General features: G+C 39.7%; 2 protein-coding genes across 5 annotated transcripts; both read right to left on the bottom strand.

Moving 5' to 3' along the window:
* Positions 1-2,781: 2,781 nt before the first annotated feature.
* isg20 (interferon stimulated exonuclease gene) lies at positions 2,782-8,595 on the bottom strand. 4 transcript variants are annotated; one of them, XM_028585156.1, is made up of 5 exons: positions 8,554-8,594; positions 8,049-8,168; positions 5,887-6,568; positions 4,123-4,323; positions 2,782-3,818 (listed from the first exon to the last, which is right to left on the bottom strand). In XM_028585156.1, exons 3-5 carry the CDS (start codon positions 6,535-6,537, stop codon positions 3,618-3,620), a joined length of 1,053 nt encoding a protein of 350 aa, XP_028440957.1. In that variant the 5' UTR covers positions 6,538-6,568; positions 8,049-8,168; positions 8,554-8,594; the 3' UTR covers positions 2,782-3,617. The 4 variants fall into 4 exon arrangements, with proteins under 4 accessions (XP_028440957.1, XP_028440955.1, XP_028440958.1 ...); XM_028585154.1 differs by having other exon boundaries at positions 8,008-8,168; XM_028585157.1 differs by lacking the exon at positions 8,049-8,168 and having other exon boundaries at positions 8,554-8,595.
* Positions 8,596-8,988: 393 nt separating this feature from the next.
* Positions 8,989-17,526, bottom strand: pdia3 (protein disulfide isomerase family A, member 3). The gene is made up of 13 exons (XM_028586236.1): positions 17,201-17,526; positions 16,164-16,242; positions 15,947-16,064; positions 15,647-15,754; positions 15,414-15,543; positions 15,120-15,236; positions 13,760-13,885; positions 13,240-13,422; positions 12,711-12,819; positions 10,623-10,751; positions 10,324-10,403; positions 9,690-9,747; positions 8,989-9,597 (listed from the first exon to the last, which is right to left on the bottom strand). The coding sequence occupies exons 1-13, from the start codon at positions 17,332-17,334 to the stop codon at positions 9,475-9,477; spliced, it is 1,494 nt and encodes a 497-aa protein (XP_028442037.1). The 5' UTR covers positions 17,335-17,526; the 3' UTR covers positions 8,989-9,474.
* Positions 17,527-21,163: the final 3,637 nt, after the last annotated feature.

Genomic DNA, 21,163 nt, shown 5'->3' on the forward strand with positions numbered 1-21,163 from the left:
ATTAAGAACTTTAATTCAAAATAAACATAACGTGCAAGGATCATAAAGTAAAGCGTTGTCCAAATGACGTAAATATTGCTTTACCTAGTTCAGTTGTTGGTTTTTCAACATTGCGGTACAAACAATATAGAAAAATATATATATGATTGACATGGATTGACATGAGGCCCAGCTCTAATTGGTAGACTAATCTAAACATTTAAATAATCATAGTTGCTACCCTACACGGCTACAAGTGAAATATAATTAAAATCAAGAAAAACACAACAGTAAGAGGAAAAAAAGCAACACAAAAGAGAAAAAACTGCGATTTGGCAGTTCACCGAATATGCCCCACACTACAAAAAATGTTTTATAAAAAGGTCTCATTTTCATAAACCGAAAATATCCCCACACACACGGCTTTGGATTTAGACTAGGTGAATTCATATCAGCAAACACAGACCCTAAACTATCCACAATTCCCTTTGATCGGATTAGTTCTTACATACACAGTATATCAGCACTAGGAGCTGAGAGTAACGTAAAGGTTCATATAATGTGATCAATTCTGAGCACTTCCATCTAATCGGACAAATGAACTCAGTCTGAGGTTGAGTAAAGTCATCTCTAAATTTAATTTATCTTAAGTAATTGAGCAACAGAGGTGTGCATGAAAACAAATTGACAAAGAGCTACTGGAGAGGAACTACAACCAGATACTGTAATCGTAGAAGTTGAAGTTGTGCTTTAAAGCTGCTATTGACTGAAAATTATGATTTTTATTAAAAGACTGCATGCCCCTTAATGGGTTAAGAAAAGTTTACAGCATTTGATTAGAAACATTTTTAAAATCAGTGGAAACATCAGTAGTGGCTTAAATCAAATCAAACGTATGTGGCCCATTTATTATTAGTTTAATCTGTAACAGATCAAAACCATAAACACCTCTGTGCATTAATTTACTGCATAATCCTCAACATATCCTGAGTTGGACTCATGATGTTCAGGTGCCACACATTTTGTGGGGTGCAAACATTTTTTCCTCATTAGATCCCATTCAAAGTTATTTCTAGAGAGGACAATTTGTTTAAGCCGGCACAAGGAATTTTCAAGGAAAGTTCATCTAAGATGATGTTGCATCAGTGGCTGTATGTTTGAAATTTTTTCATTTGCTTTTGGGTTTGTTTACTGTATTTTAAACACCAAAAACAGTTAATCAAAAGCAATAGCCGAAGGATTTGGAGGCTGCCTTTCGGCCAATGCGTTCCGAGTCTTTTGCTCTCCACAAAACAACACTGTTTACCAGCATGCATTAGACAATACTGCTTGGATTTCAAACTAAAACTAGAACAATTCCGATTGTCCCGTTGCCTGCATGTACAGATTCTGCATTGATATGCAGATATCTGTTTAGGCCATAAATGCTGTTTTTTTTAGTGGGTTCTTTAATTTTTCTTTGCAACAAAAGTCCCCAGCTGGACCTGAATTGGGGTCTTATATCCTTTGCCCTGAATGTGACGCCTGTCCAGGCAGGTTTCTGTACACTCGACAGTCTAGTATGGACACACCGATGCAGCCGGTTGTTCTTTTGTGTGGTTGATGTTTGGAAGTTTCTCTGAGCCCTGGTAATGCTAACGTCACCAACACACATTTTCCTTCTGATGTAACAGTGAAAAAGCAGGCAGCGACTAGTAATCTGCTAAATCAGACCTGATCTTGCTCAATAAAGAGATTTGGGGAACAAAAGTAGATGGATAGAGAAAAACAATGCTACTTTCTGTTCTCTCCCTACGGCCTAAGCTGTGGGGCCAAGTTCAGGCTTTAAATGTGAGCGTGAGCTATTTAGAGATCCATGGAGCATAACAAAATGTACAGCTCCACCTGCTGCTCGCGATGTTTCATATTTAGTGTTAGTGTAATTATATACAATATATCATAATCTAGTGTAAAGCTCAAATCTTTAGACCTTTACAAACTTTTAGGCTACATCAAGCTGTGCCGCATTTCAGCTCAATGACTCACATGGATGTTAAGTATCAGTCACTGGAAATTAATTGGGAATGCTGGAATAGAAGCAAAAAAGAACACTAGTTAAAAGTGCACATTATGTTCAACTACATTTCTTCCAACTGTAGGGACATTGTTTCTAGGGTCAGCCACATTTATTGCAGTGGATTTTGTAACCTATTTGGACATTGTGCCATTAGTCGATGTCAGACTCCGTTTCCCAACACGCTTAATAGGCTGCTGCTGCTGCTAACAATGCTGCTTTTAATGCTAATCTGGCACAGGATCAAGTAGGACGAATGCGATGCCATAGTTGTGGAGTGGAATTTTGATCCAACCCACAGACATCGCAATTATCATTCATTTGGATGTTTCTGTCCACCTGACGAATGGCTCTCTTTGAGCTCTTTTTCGTCTCCACCAACTTCGGGTGGAAATATTGTTCTCTTTAGCTGCTAAATGCACCATTTTATATTTATTTCATTGCCATACAGGGACAAAGACGTGCTCTTCAGTCTCAGTGATTTTCCCTGTAATATCAGGTCTGTGTATCAATCATTCTAATTACAAAGGGTTATAATTTTTTGTACAAAAAGAATGAAGCTCAGAGCCAAGCAGAGATGTCCTGTACTGATGAGCCTCTCAGCAGCACTGCAACCATCTGCAAACTCAAGTTAAACCTGAGCATAAGACACTTTAAAGTGACACAAATAAAAGGCAGTGATAAAGAAAGTGTTATTAGGTTTCAGTTTTCAGTGTTGTCACATTCAGTCACTGAAAGCAAACAAAGTGTTTCATTTGAACAGGATGCCATTTTATTAGGACATTTAAGAGCAGCTTTTGAGAGGTAAAGATACCACTATTACAATTTACAATTGTTACAATATAAAACCTTTAAGGCCACAAATACATGGAGGACCAGTTTAAACCTGAAAAAACAGCAGTTTAAACTAGTTTCTAAAAATGTGTTTCCCGTTTGCCTTTTAGACTGTGAAAAAACATTTTGAAAGCTGCAAGTTGAGTATGCTCAGCCGCCACATTTCCATGTTCTCATGTGAACAGACATTTTAGAAAAACAAAACAAAAAAATAGTTTTCCAAAATAGCAGTATCTGTGGCCTAAGATCAGTTCCATGTCAAATAATGTTACATTTTACCTTTCAAGTAAGAGCAAATACTGTTCAGAACTGCAAACTCTTCATTTCATAAGTTAATATAACCCCCCCAACTTTAAGAGCACCAACATTTGTCACCCTATAAACATGATCAAGTCTGTTATAACTAACAACTCTGCAGGCAAATATCTGTTATCACAGCAAAACATATGCTGTTGGGAACTCCAATCATGTTTAAAAGAGATAAGTTAGCGTTTTCATTTCAAGCTATAAAAGTTGTTTCCCACAAAAGTTGTACAGTACATCTCATGTAAGACAATGCAGATAACCTTTTACATATTCCATCCAAAAATGACCCATTTTGAAATTACTTGTCATCCAGACTTAATTTACTATAGAAAGTTTATTAATTCACATTATTTATAGTTACTGAATCTGCTCTGATGACTGTACATCACCATGTATTGTAAATCCGTCGAGGTATTTTCCACTACACGTCATGAATACCCTCCTTTCATTGGCTGTCAGTTATGACATCATCTGGCCAGTACTCGTCCTGCATGTAGTGGTTTGAGGAGGCGAAGCTGGGCTCGTGTGAAGCGTCGTCTCCCCTCAGTTTGTTCTGCAGCTCCTGCTCCCACTCGCCCTCCACCAGCTTGTAGAGGTCGAGGGCGGCCAGAGCGTCCTCCACCGAGCAGTGACCCCTCCTCCCCACCTGGGCCGGTAAACACAGACCGGGTCAGCGTGGTTAACAACAACTCAAACTGCTTTTCATACTGGAAGCAGACTTCCAAAACACAGACTACACTGTGGTTACATTAGACAGAGAATCCGCAATACTGCCGTAAAGAAGATCCGCCATTATTTTTTTTCTGCCCCAGATTCCACCTTTAAGTATATAATATGTGAAATAATATACAATTTTAACTGGACAGTTGTCTACAAAAACAAAACCGTAATTTTTAATTTCTAGTACAAATTAAAAAAATCACACATTTTAAGTGTCTGAAGATGCTCACCTGAATCATCCTGTTCAGCAGCTTACTGGCCAAGATTTTGAGGGAGGGGCAGCGTTCGCGGCAGAAACCGGCCAACCGGCTGAGGTAGCGCGTCGTGCAGGTGTCCCTGACCATGTGACCTGGATGGGCAATGTCCAGCGCCTCAAAGTCATTGTAGATGGAGTGGCCGACGACCACTTTGCCCTCAAGTATACTGAGGATCTACAGGAGGGAAGCCACGCAAGTGCAAAAGAGGATACATATAAATTTACCTGGCATCAATGAGTGTCAGCTAGGTTTAAGCATGACAGTTCAAACCACCTTGACCTGTATATAATGGAGCCTTATGTTTTAAAATTTAGAGGCAGCACAGAAGTAAATATATATATTTAGTATATCTTAAATGTTTGCCAGACACCCTCCCTCAACCCCCTCAGGCCAGTCTGGATTTATACTTTTATGTGTGACTCGTTTTCCTGCAGTACAGCTTCAGTTTTTCTTAGCAATTCCTAACATATCTACATTCTTATTTATTGAAATTGTTAATGGTGATAGATGTGCTTTTTGCATTGACAAATAGCTGAAAATGGCTCATTAGATTTGTGAAAAATACAACTTCTGGTTAATAACCTTTTTATTTTTAGCCCAGCATACTGTAACATTAATTCAAAAGCTACTTCTGATTGATGAAATAGCTCTGCAACATGGCTGTATATGGATTACGGTTTAATCCATATGTTAAAGTCACTAAACCAACCAACTACGCCTTTACGCAACATTGAACATTAGACGTATACTCACTGCCTAAGCTGATGTATTCATTGTAAACTGAGTAAACATAAGCACTTAGAGAGAGGAGGTAATTAAAGAACCAATAGACCTTTTTCACGGCAGACATGTTGACATGTTATAGTAGGAAAAGCACAGGTATTCAAAATAGGGCTGTCAAAATTGCTTAAAAATTACGTTCGAATATTCCCTCTAAAATAACGAACATCTGGTTGCACATGCATCCAAGGTGGCGCGCGACATCGTGACGTCAAAATTATGCAATATCCGGCCGAGCAGACGTCGCGCACGGCTCTTTTGAGTTTGCCAACAACAGGACTCTCAGAGTGACTGCAGGTCTCTCCGGTAAACTTACCGGGTTAAGAGGAGTTCTTTTATGGTGAATGAAAGGCTCGATCCGACGAAGTAGGTCAGTGAATCAAATCGAAGCATTGACGGCAAGGCTGCTGCCACTTCTGCCGTTGTTTACCTTTTTCTTCTTCTAGTCCGTAGAAAGAGCAGCGTCGGTAGCATTTGCTCATTAGCGCCACCGCTGTTCAGGAGAAGACTGCAGCTAGTTTCGCAACCACCAGCGTAGGTACAAATAGTCACGGCGATCTCATGATGTCACATTTGTATGCGCCAGCTGGGCTGCGTCCAGTATGTAATGGCTTTCAGGCGCGCTAGCAAAGAAGACAGTATTTTTTTTTATTTGAATATTAATTTTCACCTTCGAAATTCGTTTTTTTTAAACTATTCGAATATATATTCAAATTTAGAATATTCGTTGACAGCCCTAATTCAAAACCATTAATGATGGCTGCATTCCACTTAGAAGAGACCCTGGTATTGTACATGCTGACTCACTGAAATAGCTTACTGGGACAGTTGATGGAATTGAGCCATCGTTAAGGTTATCAATTTAAGCTGTGCTTTTCCTACTATAACAAGTCAAAATATCTGCTGTGAAAAAGGTCCATCGGTAGATCTCGGATCCAAAAGTGAAGCACGCCTCACCTCCTCCCTGGCCTGAGCAAAGGGCATGGCGTTGTGCAGGTGATGCCTCCGGATGCCACTCCAGCGAGTCCTGTAATCTGTGACAGGCTGACATGGTCGGACATATTTATCATACAATACGTTGCCATGATAGTCCAGGATGCTGCAGCGGGCCAGCTCGCTGCAGCTCCCGCCAGGCCCCGTCCCAACCATCTCACAGTCCAACGCCACCACTGTGGTCGAGCACAAGCTGAGGCACGGCGAGCTCCGCCCACTGACTGGAGGACTCGTCTCAGAGGAGAACCCACTGTCCACCTCCCAAATGTCTTTGAGGGCTGTGACTAAAATGTGGTGCTCAGAAGATTTAGGCTCAAAGTGTTCAGGTTCAGATACATGAGAGCTCTTGCTTTCAGAGTCCAGAGTGCTTTGACTTTCCTGGTTAGCATTGTTAAATTTTGTTTTTTTGACCAGTTTATTTTTATCCAGTGGTTCATTGTGGTTGTCCATGGTTTTCCTTTTCATGTTGGCAAGGCTTATCTTCTGCTGGCATTTTTTCCTAGATCTTGCATTCTCCATGGCACGAAGCATCATCGATTTTTTGCACAAATATCGGTAGTTGCTGAAAAGCCCCCAGGAGGCAGCTTTATTCCTTTTTGACGCCTCTGCCATCATCAACACATGAAACCGGCATTGCAGTCATTTTCTAAAGGAAATAATAACACAAAACATCCTGATTATTAACAGGAAAGAAATTCAGTAGGTGATCAGTACTATTCAGGATTCTCTTTTAAATCTACCCATTTACTCTGATAAAAGATAGCATTGTACCTTTTGTTACTGGGCCTGTGGCTTAACCTTGGTTCTCATGTACATGTAATATATCGATATTATGATATGAGACTAGATATCGTCTTAGATTTTGGATATTGTAATATGGCATAAGTGGTGTCTTTTCCTGGTTTTAAAGGCTGCATTACAGTAAAGTGATGTCATTTTCTGAACTTACCGGACTGTTGTAGCTGTTCTATTATTTGCCTTTACCCACTTAGTTATTATATCCACATTACTGATGATTATTTATCAAAATAAAAATAAATATTTTGTGAAAGCACCAATAGTCAACACTACAATATCGTTGAGGTATCGATAGAGGTATTTAGTCAAAAATATTGTGCTATTTGATTTTCCCCATATCGCCCAGCCCTAGTAAGAGTGTGTGTGTGTGTGTGTGTGTGTGTGTGTGTGTGTGTGTGTGTGTGTCATACAAAAAAAGTGCATTGCCTATAAGACAGACTGACAATGACATTAGGAAAAATAAATATCAATATGTTTTATAACTCCTTTACGTTACAGTCCACAAAGATTTGGCAGACTTGGCCATGCAGAAATATCACTGACTTTAAGGGGTAGGTGATTGACAGCAACACATTACAACACGCCAATTCTGAAGAAACAAACTGTGGGACTCTTGTTTGCTTGATAAATTTACCAGTCAAATTAGCTAATTAAAAGTTCTCTAAGAAAATTAACTATGAGAGTGTGAGAACTGTCAAAGGGTCATTATTCCCAGATATATACATACGTGACGACAAATTTGTTTTACAGACAGTGCCACCACCAAACAACATTCAAAATTCCGGCAGTTTAATGCCTCGCTCGTAAAGCCTGACTGAAAATGGGTTTAATCATTGCTAGACTAAACCAGCATAGTGTGAATCCAGTATAACGTTAGCTGTATGTACCATCCACCAAATTGTCGTTTTACAGAAAACGTGTCACCTCAAGCAGGCCGTGATGGACAGTAACTTAGCTCGAACTATCGTTATAAAAAGCTTACACTTATTTACAGACGTTCTTGGGGAGCTGAAATCAAGCCGCATTAAACCCTTAAAGGGTTCACAAACTGCAATTCCCTGATATTTCTACGGTTTAGCGTTCAGCTCGCTAGCTAAGTTATGGATACCAGACTAAACGTTAGCTAATTTGTTAGCTAGCTAAAGAAGCCACGTCAAACAAGATATTAAACATCATTCCTCGAAGAAAAACACAACGTACGACTAATGCGAAGAGATAAACTTGTTGACAAAGAAAACACAAGAGTACGACATGACATTAAAACAGAGTTCATTATTTCTATATTACCTTTTGATGCATTCAAATAGATTTCATTATTTCTATATTATCTTTTGAGGTAGCTAGCACGTGTGTCAGAACAGTCAGAACATGCCTGGACATATGTCCTTTGCTCTTCATCTGATTGGCTCCTTCTCTTCTTCGTTTGTTGTTTCACAGCAAGCGTTCAACTGTCAAAGATCAACAGAGTCGCCGCCTACTGGTTAAAGGTATAGTGGAGGATTTTCCCCGAATTTTAGAAAAGAATATATATTATATACTGTCTATGGAAAAGAACCGCCCTCTGTACTTTTTGAAAAAATGCACATGCGCAACACTCTGCCTGCTCCCGAGAGGGAAACGTGTGCACGAGAGTTCACTTACAAGTTGCTGTCGGCATGGCTCATACAAGCCTACTTTCCAAAAGAAGATTTGCACTTTCACAAATTGAGATGTGTACCGTGTGTGCGCGGTGCGTGACTTGTGCCAGGGCTAGCATCGCAAATCATAGCTTACATCAACTTTTACTAGCAGTGATTTTAAATGGATTTCTCGAAATAGCATGCCAAACTTTACCTGTGGAGTAGAAACTTCACGACTGAGGCATCAGTGGGAAGCCCAACCTGTGCTTTTAGCGCACGCCAGCGTGTGAAATATTCTCCCAAAAGCTTCAACGCCTCAATGAATGGCTGAAACCGTAGCTCAAGCTCACAACACATATACACCTGAAAGCTAGGGGACGTGCACGTACAACGGCCTTACGTAAACATATCACCAGAATGATTGACAACCAAGAAGACCAATAGTCTTGATGATCCACCCGGAAAAAGAAAATCCTCCACTAGACTATACCTTTAAAAGATTTTCTCTCAAATAACTACATGCAATATTATATTATAAAAACAAAATTTTGAATTACAAGGTTTTGACCAAGGCTTAAAAATAAATAATCTGCAACAGTTTTAGGCAGTATGATAAAACATTTTCTGTTCATCAATGAAAATCATACAGTTAGTTTTGGTTTTGTGGGCCTTTTTATTTCACAATCCTTCCAAATGTACAAAAACAAAGACGTGTTACAAAGACAAAAAAAAAAGGAAGAATTCACAATTAGCATTATCCCCTGTGACGACGACAACAACAAATACCAAAGCGACAGATGACTGGAGATGGGCGTCAAACCAAAGTGCATCAGCCTGAGGTGAAGTAGACAGACCAGGGGAAATAAAAATCTCAATTTTCAAAAGCTGTCCCCTCTTCCCTAAAAATTTGTTTTTGTTTTTAAACAGCGGGCAGGCCCTGGCCACCACCTCTCCACTGTTTCCCCAGAGCAGTGGAGGACCTAAAGGGAGGGCCGCGTCTTTTCGACTTGGCCTCAGAGCATTCGGTAGTTCACTAAGAGAGTGGAATATAATTTAGTTCTTTCTTTGCATGGATTTCCCCAATCCTCCTTCCTCCTGTTGTGTTGGGGTAATGTTGAGTTCCTGTTTGGAGCTTTTATAGCTCTGTCTTGTCATCGTCCTTCTTCTTCTTCTTCTTCTTGGTCTCCTCCTGCACTGTCAAGGGGTTGGTGGCCTCCCTCTTCAGGTAGGAGATGAAGTCACTCACCTCGCGACCTCCCTGCAACACGAGCAGTGAGACGCGACCATTAGCAGAGTGTATATAAACAGGAATTCACTTTGTTTTAATCATCACTTCAAGCTGATTCTCACCTCGTATTTCTTTGGGCTCGTCTTACGTCCAGCTGGGGCAAAGTACAATGTTGGGAAACTAAAAAAACAACAAAAAGGTTAAGGAGATAGGATTCATTTTTTTAAATCTTGGTGAGTATCCCTTAGATTTGTGACCAATATACATACTGCGCTGCACATCTTAGAATTGAAAAATCTACTTGTCAGTGCTATGTGATGGCCTCACTGTTTTCTAAATGACTTCAAACCCAGTTTGGCATTTCTGTACTGAAATGTCTTGATACTTATCGGCTGACATATTAACCGATACTGATATCTACAATGCACCGATATGTCTGCCTGGATGTTTAACTTCCAGAACTTTTAATGACTCGGTTGACTTTGTTGAAATCAAAGAACTAAAAGAAAAAGTAAATGTGAATGATATAAGGTTTTTTTGGTGCCATGATCAGGAAGTATACAGTCTTTATTTTGCCCTTGTGATCCATTCGAGTGAATTAAGCATCAAAGCATATCTCCACCATACAGTTTCTAAGGGATGTGGTGAGCAGGATTGATGAATTTGGGTGTCACATTTCCAAAATATTATGTTTCCAAAATTCTAAAACATTCAAGGCTTTCCCTGAGTATTACATTGACGGAACTCATGACTCACCCGCTGACTTCATATGGAGATGGCACATCGTTTGCTGTGGCGTCCATCTTGGCAATGACAACGTTGGGATCACCGGCAAGCTTTAAGTGCAGAGGAGAGAAACTGTTAACGGTTTGCAAGCTAGTTCACAAAATCTACTTTCTAGAGTCTGCCAGTTTTGTTGAGACCATGCTAGCCAGACAACAACTAATCCAACTTTTGACTTAATTGTGGTAAAACAGTACTCGCATAAAAGGAGTTTCTATGGGTTAGAGTATCTAAGGTTATTCAAATTCAGAGTACTATCTCCGTTCCCTCACCTTCTCTCCCAGCTCGTTGAATTTGGGCTCCAGGCTCTTGCAGTGTCCGCACCACGGAGCGTAGAACTCGATCAGCACGTCTTTGCTGTCGTCGTTGACGATGGATTCGAAGTTCTCGGCCACAACAACCTCAATACAAATGACAGAATTCACAAGTTTACTCATTATAGATTGATAGTAGCGCAGTTAAAATGTTAAAGTCATGATAGTTGCTTAAGACAATCAGCCTTAGTCCAATAATGTTATTGGACTATGATGAAATGGATTCATCATGTGTACATCACTATAATGTGGTAACGGTGGGGCCAATTTTAATTTCTTTATATACACCACCAGGTGGCTTAATCTATATTAATATATCATAATTTATTAGTGGATTTATATTTTGTATTGTTAATCTAAATCTGCAAAGTAACTAAACGTATTATATCCATGTTGTAGAGTAAAAAGTACAATATTTGCCTCCAAAATGTAGTAGAGTAAAATGAAAATACTCAAGTAAAATACATCAAACAACAACAACTGATTTACTAGCCTATAATAACCGTACATAACCTGTATTATTGTACGGTATATTTTTATACCTTTTTTGAAGTTCCACAGAGCTTCAAATTTATTAAACAATCATTCCACTGAACCATTTTAGTATATACAGTACTTTACTCCAGTGGCTGGTCAGACAGAAGGACAGGAATTGAGATATAAGACCTTGGTGGAAGCTCTAAATACATTTTATTAAGATTATTTTTTTGAGCTTTTCCCTTTATTCGAAAGTGGACAGACATGAAAGGGGGAGAGAGATGGGGGATGATACACAGCAAAGGGCAGCAGGTCGGATTTGAACCTGGGCCGCTGCAGGACTCCGCCAACATGGGGCTCTTACTGGGGGCTCTAATGGTCCATTAATCTCAAAACGGTGACTTTGCGCGGGTATGGAGTGCTGTGGGCTGCAAGCCGTAACGGAGCTCAATCGAGCTCAGAGCAGGCCGGGGTGTGTAAAGGAAGGCAGGCCGTGCAGCGAGGCAGCAACACAGGCAGCACCGGCAGCTGAACTCCGACACATAGTCTTACCAAATTTGCAATAAGCCATCAATTTTCGTAAAACGTCCCATATTTGAGCTTTATATAGTAGATTTCTCGCTTAAAAAATTCTCAGAAGTGAATTTAATAACGTAATATCCCGACAAACAATGTATAACTTTGCAATGAGACCTGTTGTCGAGTCTCCCATGTGTTTCTATGTAGTTTGCTCAAACCAATCAGCGCGTAGCTCATTCTGAATATTCATGAGCATACCATATTTGGAAGAAAAGCTCTTGTTCCAAATAGAGCCATATTCACAGGGTAGTTAAGGGCCTAATAAAATAGCATTCGGGCAAATTTCAGCCCAACCAATGTTACATACCCCATTAGGAGACCTTAAGGAACAGTGTAAAATACCCTATATAATCATTCTATCACCCCTTTAAATGTTTTTGTAGCAACCCCTTACAAAACATGACACACAACAAATGCAATCTAAACACCAAAGATGTGGCTGTATTGAAGGATGAAGCATCTATGTATATTTTCCTTTCTTCAAACTAGTAAAATTGCAGAAGTTAGAATATAACAAAAAAAAAGCCAGAATTTGAAGTAGAGTGAGACCTCCTCCTGCAGCTCTCCCTCTCCCCTCTGTCACAAAGGTAGTGTATGCCCAGAACAACCAATAAGAATGCTCTTTCCCTCTCTAAATGACCTGTGACTGACCAAAGTCTCCTGTGACGGCTAGATTTTCTGAAGCCTGAAAACAGCGTCAATGTGGTGCAGAAGTCTAGTTTTCTCTCAGACCACTTGAATTACAATATATGAAAGATTACGGAATTTTTGCCCAATGACGCCAAAAATAGGTTAAAAAAAAAGTGCCTACCACAGCTTTAAGTTTATCAGTTTTACAGAGTGTAAATATTACACATGGCGTAAGAAAATGTGGGAGCAACATGCAAAAACATTGTCTACTAAAAAAACCAAGAGGTCACATTTATAATAAATAAATAAATAATACAAAAAACACAAATACACTGCACACGTGTGGACGTTTCGTCTCACCTTGACAGGTCCATCGTTGTTCTCTGGGATGGGCTCTGATTTGAGGTAACGCTTCAACTTGCCATCAAAGTAATCCTGAAGGAAACGCTCCAGAGCTTTCCCATCACGACTGTTGGAACAAAAACAGAACTTGTTTAGGGATTCAGAAAGGAAATGGAAGTGTTTGGGAAACACAAATGCAGAATCTATACATCTCCAAGTTTTCACATGGTGTTTTTGCAAGGCGTTTATCAGACTTTAATGTACAACTGCTACTTAATTACGCAGCTCCTGCAGGCAAATAAAAATGGGTGACTTGTGCCGTTATTTCTGTTTATTTAGTGGTCTAATATATTAGACAAAAACCTCCTCACTGTGTTAAATATGTATTTACTGAGTAACACAGTGGCACTTTCTGTAGAAACACCATTAGTTCAACATTCTTTTATAGTCTAGCCAAAAAGGATCATTTAAATGATTCATAATGTGTATGCCCTGTGTGGTAATGCACTTGTAGCAAACAAGAAAAATAACATTTGATTTGACTTACGAGAACTCCTCGGTCATGACGTATTTGTCTCCCTTGCCGGTGCGGATGGCCACCAGAGGCAGTTCTCCCGAGCTGCCATCCATGCCGAACTCGGACACATCTTGGCTGAACATGCTCTTGCTGGCCACAGCAAAGTTCAGCTTCTTGCCCTGATCCAGGAAGCCCTTGGCCACCTTCATCACCCTGTGAAATGTTAAAGTTTGGTCTGTTGAAAATGAGGATGAAAGTGGCAACTCAAGTCAAAAGGTTGTATTCAGGGCTAAATCCAACTATGAGGGCACAATACGAGTTCAGCTAAGCATTCTCAGAGCGCAATGGGTTAAAGTGAAAAGTGTTGTTTTGATTTCAATATTGTTTATCAGATCCTGGTGATTAACGGCCACAGAGGAGACACACGGTCTCCTTGTGTTTAAAGAAATGAAAAGAAAGAGCTGAGATTTGAGCGCAAAGTGAGAAAGCCAACATGGTCTGCATGGTGCAGAGGAAAGAACAACCCTGGGGTGAGTTTAGAGACACATACCTGTTCCTCCAGTAGTTGGAGCCCTTGGGGTTCTTCTCATAATCAACATCATAATAAGCCACCAGGAGGTCTTTTCCCTTCAGCTGGTCTTTGTTGTCGTCCGTCATGTGGGGGCAGATCCCAAAGCTGAGTTGAAAAGAGAAAGTAAGAATGAATCAGTTTACAAAGGAATGTTAACCAACAAGCTATACTCTTTTAGCCAGTTATGGACAACCACATAAGCCAGTGATAGTGACGGTCTACAGCAGTATACCAAAGGCAATCATTTAGTTTGTTTAAAGCAGCGTTTCTCAAATGGGGGTCCGTGTACCCCTAGGGGTACTTTGGAGTACTGCAGGGGGTAAGTGAGATTCCTTTTTGAAATGTTAATTTCAAATATATCAGTCATGCATAATTCATAAAATGTATTTAGTTATGGATTCTAAACATTTGAAGTAACATTTAAGTGTGTTTCAGTTACAAGCTTGTTAGGTAGAGCTGTAAGGTAAACCTTTATATAGCCTTTTTTTCTACCAAAAATGCTTTGCACTCGTCAGGGGTTACTTGGCTAAAAAATATTTCAAAGGGGGGTATATTATTGAAAAATTTTCGAGAACCACTGGTTTAAAATGTTGAGATCTAACCACACTGTTCACATCTTTCAGAAAGTCTCCACAAACGCAGACTAGCGTTTTAGACAAGAGGCGAGGCAAAGTGAAAGTAAAAGTAAATTTTGAGTCGTGGACAAAAAATACAGAGAGATAAAATAACCGTTTCACACTTAAGAGTCCTTACTAAACCATGTGTTCTTAAGCTCACTGGAGAACATATAAAAAAAAAAGCTCCATCAAACAGACTGGGCACATCAACTTATAGATGATATTACACAACTAAAATGGCCATATACACATAACTGGGAAAGATAAACGGGCCAGATGATTGTACTCACAAAAACCCAAGTGTCTACAATGGTAATAATTTTTCAGACTGCAAATACCAATAATTTGTTGTTTTTCTTGTCTAAAAATAATCACTCAATTATCTTATTTAGCCTCCAAAATGTAATGACACCAGATAATAAAGTCCAGTATATGTCCACCACAAGAACCAAACACATCCTAAATGTATGCATTTCCCAGAGTTCAGTGAGAGCTGACTGTGTTTGCAGAGTGGACACCTCACCTACTACACAAAGTCCTGTTGGCACTGGGCCATCAATGTAAATATGGGCCGTTACTATGCAAGATGATTTTATCACTGCCAACAAGACAAACTACTGTAAATGTATTGAAAAAGGAATCAGCTATGCTGCCAAACTGGAACATGAGTATTTGTATGTTAGATGATGTATGTGAGATAAGTGTATCCCCTCAATACTCACATGTTGTCCTGGATGAACTTCTTTATTTTGTTGCTGGTATATTTGTCCTCGCTGTATTTTACAGAGCTGTCTTCAAACTTGTTGTTGAGTCTTGATGGGCGGAAAAGGACGATTCCCCTGTAAAAAAAACAACAGGAAATGTCACTGTAGTCTTGCTGCACCAACAACAGCTACACTGTTGATATAAAAGGTGTAAGGACGCAAGTTATTTTCACTTTATTACTAATATCCGCTCCCAAGGACTCAAAGCACAAACTGGCACAGACTGGGCCAAAGGCAGAAAGAGCTACTTACTCTGCGTCAATGCCGTGGCTCTGGAGGAGAGCCTCAGAGCTTGTGTGGGCGAAGCGGTAGTTGTCCCTCAAGGCGCTGGCTGCCTTCAGGAACTCTGTCTTTGCTGTGCTTTTGTCATCAGAAAAGAACCCTGGGAAGGAAAAGTGAGACATGTTCAGATCAGGCTGCAATAACCATGGTCCCATTGTTCCCAACTTTCACCAACAGTGACTGAAATTCAAACAGTAACTCACCAACAACACTTGCGTCCTGGTCTGAAGTGTACTTCGCCAAGTCTGTGTCAGCCTTGAGCTCCACAGAAGCTGGTCCAGCCTGCTTCTTAAGGAAACTGACAATCCCATCTACAGAGAGCAAGAGGAAAGCAGACGAACAACACAGAGAGAAGAAAAGATAGAGGCAGGAAAAATAAAGATGACCATGAGGTGACAGAAATAAGCATATATAAAAAGGAGTACAAGTTGTGAGTTGTGTGTGTGGGAGAGCATTTAAGCCATTTTAAAAACACACACAAAAACCACATCAGAGGCAAATACCTGCGGTTCTGGGACCATCATAGGGACCAGTTTCCTCTCCATCCCTGAAGATCTTCAGAGTCGGGTAGCCACTGACACCATATTTGCTGCATGTGTTGCTGTTGGATGTGCAGTCAACCTAAGGGGGGCAAAACCATTCACTTTCTGAAGAGATACAGAGAGTACTATAGTACAGAGTGCACAAAGGCATCGTTAAGTGAACTGCATTATGTAATACCTTGGCCAGAGCGACAGTGCCTTTCAGACGCGTGGCGGCTGCCTCATACTCGGGTGCTAGCCGTTTACAATGGCCGCACCTAATGGACAGAGGATATGGATCAGTCATACAAGAGAACAAGTTACACTTAAGCTGTATTCAAGTTTCAGCTTGGCGAAGATCCTGAGGGAGATCTAGTGATCTCAGTGTGGAATTTGATATCTCTGAGGTAATTCAATTGGATGTGTAAAATACATAAAAAGGTTGTTAAGTGTGGAAATGACTCACAAAATTTTAAAATCATTTAACTTTAATTAGCTTGTAAAAGTATTAGGGAATGCAAGTAACTATTATTTACTTACTATTATATATTTAATTAATTACTCTGTTGATCATTCGATTAATCATTTGGTCCATAAAATGTCAGCAAATAACCTAAATGACCGTCGCAATTTCCCAAAGCCCAATATATACTGGATATTGCTTATTTTTCGGTGTAATAGCTTATCATAGACAAGACGACAGCTAATATTCACATTTGATCAATTGGAACCAGTGTATATTTTGCTAAAAAAAAAAAATTATACAAATTACGTTTTAATATACATCATCCTGCTTAACTTCAAGTTTGGCACAGTTGAAACACATCACAGTTCCTCTGGACCAATCAGAGGTGGACACCAAAACTTCCCTGGCCAATCACAACGTTACAACAGCGAAAGGACACACCCCTAACTTCCTCATAGCCTCATTAGCACGACGCATTTTACATTGAAAATGATTCACAGCAGTTAAAAACGCAAGTCAGGACTAATTGTCTTTAATTGTTACAGTTTAATGTTTAATGTACTGTCAAGTTGTGGCAGTCTTGGAATCTCAAATCAACTTAAAGTCTATGAATACAGCTAGTTTGCTAGCAACTTCACACAGAAAGGCCCTGCTCGAACAGGGTATCGAACCCAGTACTCAGCAGTGCCTCAGCTGTGAGGCATCTAGCATATTTAACGTTTGCAAACAGAATTGCTCATGTAGTCTTTACAAAGCGTGAATATACTCACCAAGGGGCAAAAAATTCCACAAGGGCGAGATCATGGTTTCCAATCTTGCTTTCGAAATCATCATCCGTGTAATCAAGCACATCACTGGCCCAGGTGAAGCCGGCGAGAGCGGCCAAAAAGATCACCCTCAACATTGCACACCGCGGTAGTTTAAAAATATATTTCACTTTGTTTAACAAAAAAAGTTTGAATTGCAAAGTGTGTCCGCGGCAGCCCCCTCTTCGGCGACGTCAAAGCCAAGGCTGCAAGATCCTCGGACAGGGCCAAATGCAGACTAGTCGATAGAGAAAGAGAAAGGGATGGAGGCGGTGAGGATGTTCAGGCAAACAGCGAGACCTCTCCTAACCACAGTGTGGCAACCTCCCATTGGTCCATGCGACGCGTCACTCTGCCTCGGTTAGCCAATGAGAGGCAGGCAAACGGGATACCATGTTCTCAGAACCAATCACAACTCGACAAAAATCTCAACTCGTCGCATCACACCAAGGGAAACAGACGCGGAAGTGGTCATGTTAATAGCTATGGTTAATAGCATAGTTTGCTGCTTGATAACAGCTTTTAATGAACTGCAAACAACTCTAAAACGTGTCGCTTACAGTATGTTGTTTAATATGTCATGTGCATACAAGTGACCAACCCAGGGATTTATTAGACACCAAAAATACAGTTGCAGTGGTGAAATAAGAACACAACTTCTCTTCTTCTTCATTGTCATAACGCACAACAATTACAGAGAAGCAGTTGTTGGCAATGGAAATCTTGGATCTCAGGCTCCCTCCAACAATGCTCATTTAAATATGTATTTAAAAAAAGAAAACCATGCAAATAAAAAATGAGAATCTAAGACATAAAATAGTTCATAAGTTAAAATATATCAAACATGAAATAAAAGAACATATATTTGTGGCAGACAGTATTGAAAGATTAATGCACTGTAACGTGAACAGGGATGCAGTTAATATACATATAAAAATAAAATTAGAAGTAAAGTAAAGAAGAGCTTTAGTGTCTGCACATTATCTGGCTCACAGACATCGGGTAAAAATAATAAATACAGTTGTCTGTAGTCACACAAAAAAAGTCCACGGTATGGTTAACAATACCCAGGATGACACAATAGTTCATGACTTGTTTCCATTGTGGTCTTTGATGCAGGAGTCCACATCATATTAATCTTAAAAGCCTGCATTGGTCAAATTTAGCTTCATTCACACTATTTTATATTTTGAGATCTTCCTTCAGACAGACTGGCAGCACAACTGGTAACCAATTTTACAGCTCATAAGTTCTGATGTACAAATCCCTAGTGTTCTTAAACTAAGTACAACATTGGCTCAAATGTCAGACTCACCATGTTGATCTGCAAGTTTCTTTGTGCCACGTATGTATATCTGTTTTCTCAATTGCTGTTTTGCAACTGCAACATATTATTGTAAAGGTTGAGCACTTACTAAACAACAGGTAAGCAATCTTTATACTGGCCTCATTACAGCAACAATGTATACTTGATAAATAAGATGATTAAGATGATGACAAAAAAAAGCACAAAATGTGTCCATTATGATTAAGGATGATGATTGATGATTAATGGATTTTCACCTATGTGTGCAATTGTCAGTTGTTTTGTGCACTAGTTAAGTCAAATATTAACTAAGGTAAGCCCAGCATTATTACTTAATCTTGAGGCCCTGTGTTGTAGAGGTTCCCTTTCCAAAATCTAGTTTTAATACCATTATCTTTTTAGTTTGTATTGTGCTCACATGGTGCATCTTCCTAAATAAACTTGTGATTAATCAGAATTACTACAAAGTAACTGGTACACAGAAGAGAAAGAGGTCATGTGTGCTGAACCTGGAGGCAACAGGGTGCATACGCAATGCACTGAATGTGGAAGGACGGGGGGGAGGCAACATTTCTTACCCTGGGGTCCACTGGGTCATCTGGCTGTGATTAGGAGACAACTATGTAGGTGCAGCTTTATACAATTTCTTTGAGGTATCCAATTTAAAACCTGTGCAATAAATATATCTATCTTAAATTAATAGAATGCCAATAGCCTTTGATGACTTTTATGACTCTTGTGGTTGTGATTGTATTATTTGTCGATTGTGGTTGTTTGGTCTAATTTGTGTTGTTTGGTCTAATTTGTGTTGTTTTGTTTGCTGGTTAGTTGTCTGCCTATGAATGTTTCTTGATCTCAACCTCAACAATGCAAAATGATTAAATATCAGTTTTAATCTGCTCTGGTAGATGGACATTGTCTGACTTTCATAACAAAGCCCCTTAAGCAGATTTCATTATGATTCTTATTTCTTATTATTGAAGACATAGAGACAAAAACAAGCTTCATATTCATTAACAATGTCACATACAGTGTGTGCTAAACATTTTCCTTCTTCATAAAGCTGCAGTTATAATATTGGTCCAGCAGAGGGAGCTCTCTGACAGCACAGAGTGCTCCTCAATCACTATACTCTGTTCTCTATCATATCGAGACTATCTCTCCACTGTTACATATCCCATATACAGGGATGATCCAGTGGTGTAGTCTACGGTATACGCAGTATACCCACTAAAGAAAGCTCCAGGATGTCCATATACCCACTTAAAATGTCCAATGACATGCAACAACATACTTTCCATTATATTTTTGATATATTTTGAATGTCATCTGTGTTCTTTTTCTTCGCATAGGCTAAATAAAGGTATATTTCCACCGTAAATTGGTGCAATAAAGGGTATCCAAATGCAGAAAATGAAGTTGTTGACGCTCAAAACTTCCCCGGGGGAGGACACCCAGACCCCCCACTATGATATGACCCCTCTTCCCTAAAGGCAGATTCTGGCCCATATATATAGGCCGGACAGGGGGCAAAAAGGGGACTGAGTACCCCGGGCCCTCATGTGAGGAGGGCCCAAAAATATGCTAGAATGAATAGCTGTGGATGTGGGGAGGGGCCATAGAACATGCCGTTCTACAGGGCCCAGAATTTTGTGCTACGCTCCTGACCTACAGCATACAATACTACAATACATTTGACTACACCACTGGGATGATCCCCCTGAGGTCAGGTACGTGGATACTTCTTCAAGACACACCGGCTTGCCCGGCCACGCCCTATGCTACTTCCTATAAAGCACCTGTGCTGGCATGGAGTCACTGATAGTTTGATCAGAACCGTCTCCGAGCGGCCTACAGCTGGAGAGATAGTCTCTTCACTCAGAGAACCAAGGTTACAACGTAACCGAGCGTTCATAGTCAGGTATGTTATAACAAACATATATTATTCCATCACTGTTACGTGCATGCACACAAGTCATACAACACCTCCGTAGGTTATTTTAGGTTTTTCCTTATAGAGTTTGGGATTCTCAGTAATCCTTTACTTTTTTCACAAGTATTTGTACTCTACTCAACTATTTTACAATGTTACAATTACTATCACAAGCTGTAGATTTACATGATACTCTGATGTCCAGTGAGATGTCCCAAAACCAAAAGTAACAAGTCTGATACTTGCAAAATCCAAATACCCCTATGTAACCTGTCTTGGTAAAGTGTCTTTCAGCAGTGTTTCCTTTTAAGCTTAGGCCTTGATCACCTTTTCATTAGAATAATGTTTCTTCTCTTCAAACTGCAGTTGTAGTAGAAAGTTACTCCAACAACAGTGTAAATGTTAAAGTTATTTCAACTCTGACATTCACTCATATAACTTCAAATTACATTGCTTTTTTTGAGGAGGATAGTTTCAGACTACAGTAGTAGTGAACATCTTGAACATATAAGATATATAAAAAGTAATGAAATCAGGACTAACAATTTAAGTTTTAAACAACTGAAAATCTCTATTGTGCCACATTTGTTTTAGAAAGACAGAACCCTTGCCACTGGTCAAATAGCTGTCTGATGTTATTGTAGGTAAAGAATATAATAAATAAGATGTCAGTAATAAACAATGCTCT

Source organism: Perca flavescens, chromosome 8, assembly GCF_004354835.1.
Source record: "Perca flavescens isolate YP-PL-M2 chromosome 8, PFLA_1.0, whole genome shotgun sequence".
NCBI classification, from domain to species: Eukaryota; Metazoa; Chordata; class Actinopteri; order Perciformes; family Percidae; genus Perca; species Perca flavescens.

What these genes read in the sequence shown, in the direction of transcription:
- isg20 (XM_028585157.1), bottom strand. Translation starts at nt 6,537, where the DNA reads ATGATGGCAGAGGCGTCAAAAAGGAATAAAGCTGCCTCCTGGGGGCTT. An exon ending in TTGCTCAGGCCAGGGAGGAG is followed by an intron (nt 4,324 to 5,886) that starts GTGAGGCGTGCT and finishes TCCCTCCTGTAG; the next exon opens with ATCCTCAGTATACTTGAGGG. An exon ending in TGCTGAACAGGATGATTCAG is followed by an intron (nt 3,819 to 4,122) that starts GTGAGCATCTTC and finishes TTACCGGCCCAG; the next exon opens with GTGGGGAGGAGGGGTCACTG.
- pdia3 (XM_028586236.1), bottom strand. Translation starts at nt 17,334, where the DNA reads ATGTTGAGGGTGATCTTTTTGGCCGCTCTCGCCGGCTTCACCTGGGCC. An exon ending in GTGGAATTTTTTGCCCCTTG is followed by an intron (nt 16,243 to 17,200) that starts GTGAGTATATTC and finishes TCTGTCCATTAG; the next exon opens with GTGCGGCCATTGTAAACGGC. An exon ending in GTCATGACCGAGGAGTTCTC is followed by an intron (nt 12,820 to 13,239) that starts GTAAGTCAAATC and finishes TTGTTCCAACAG; the next exon opens with TCGTGATGGGAAAGCTCTGG.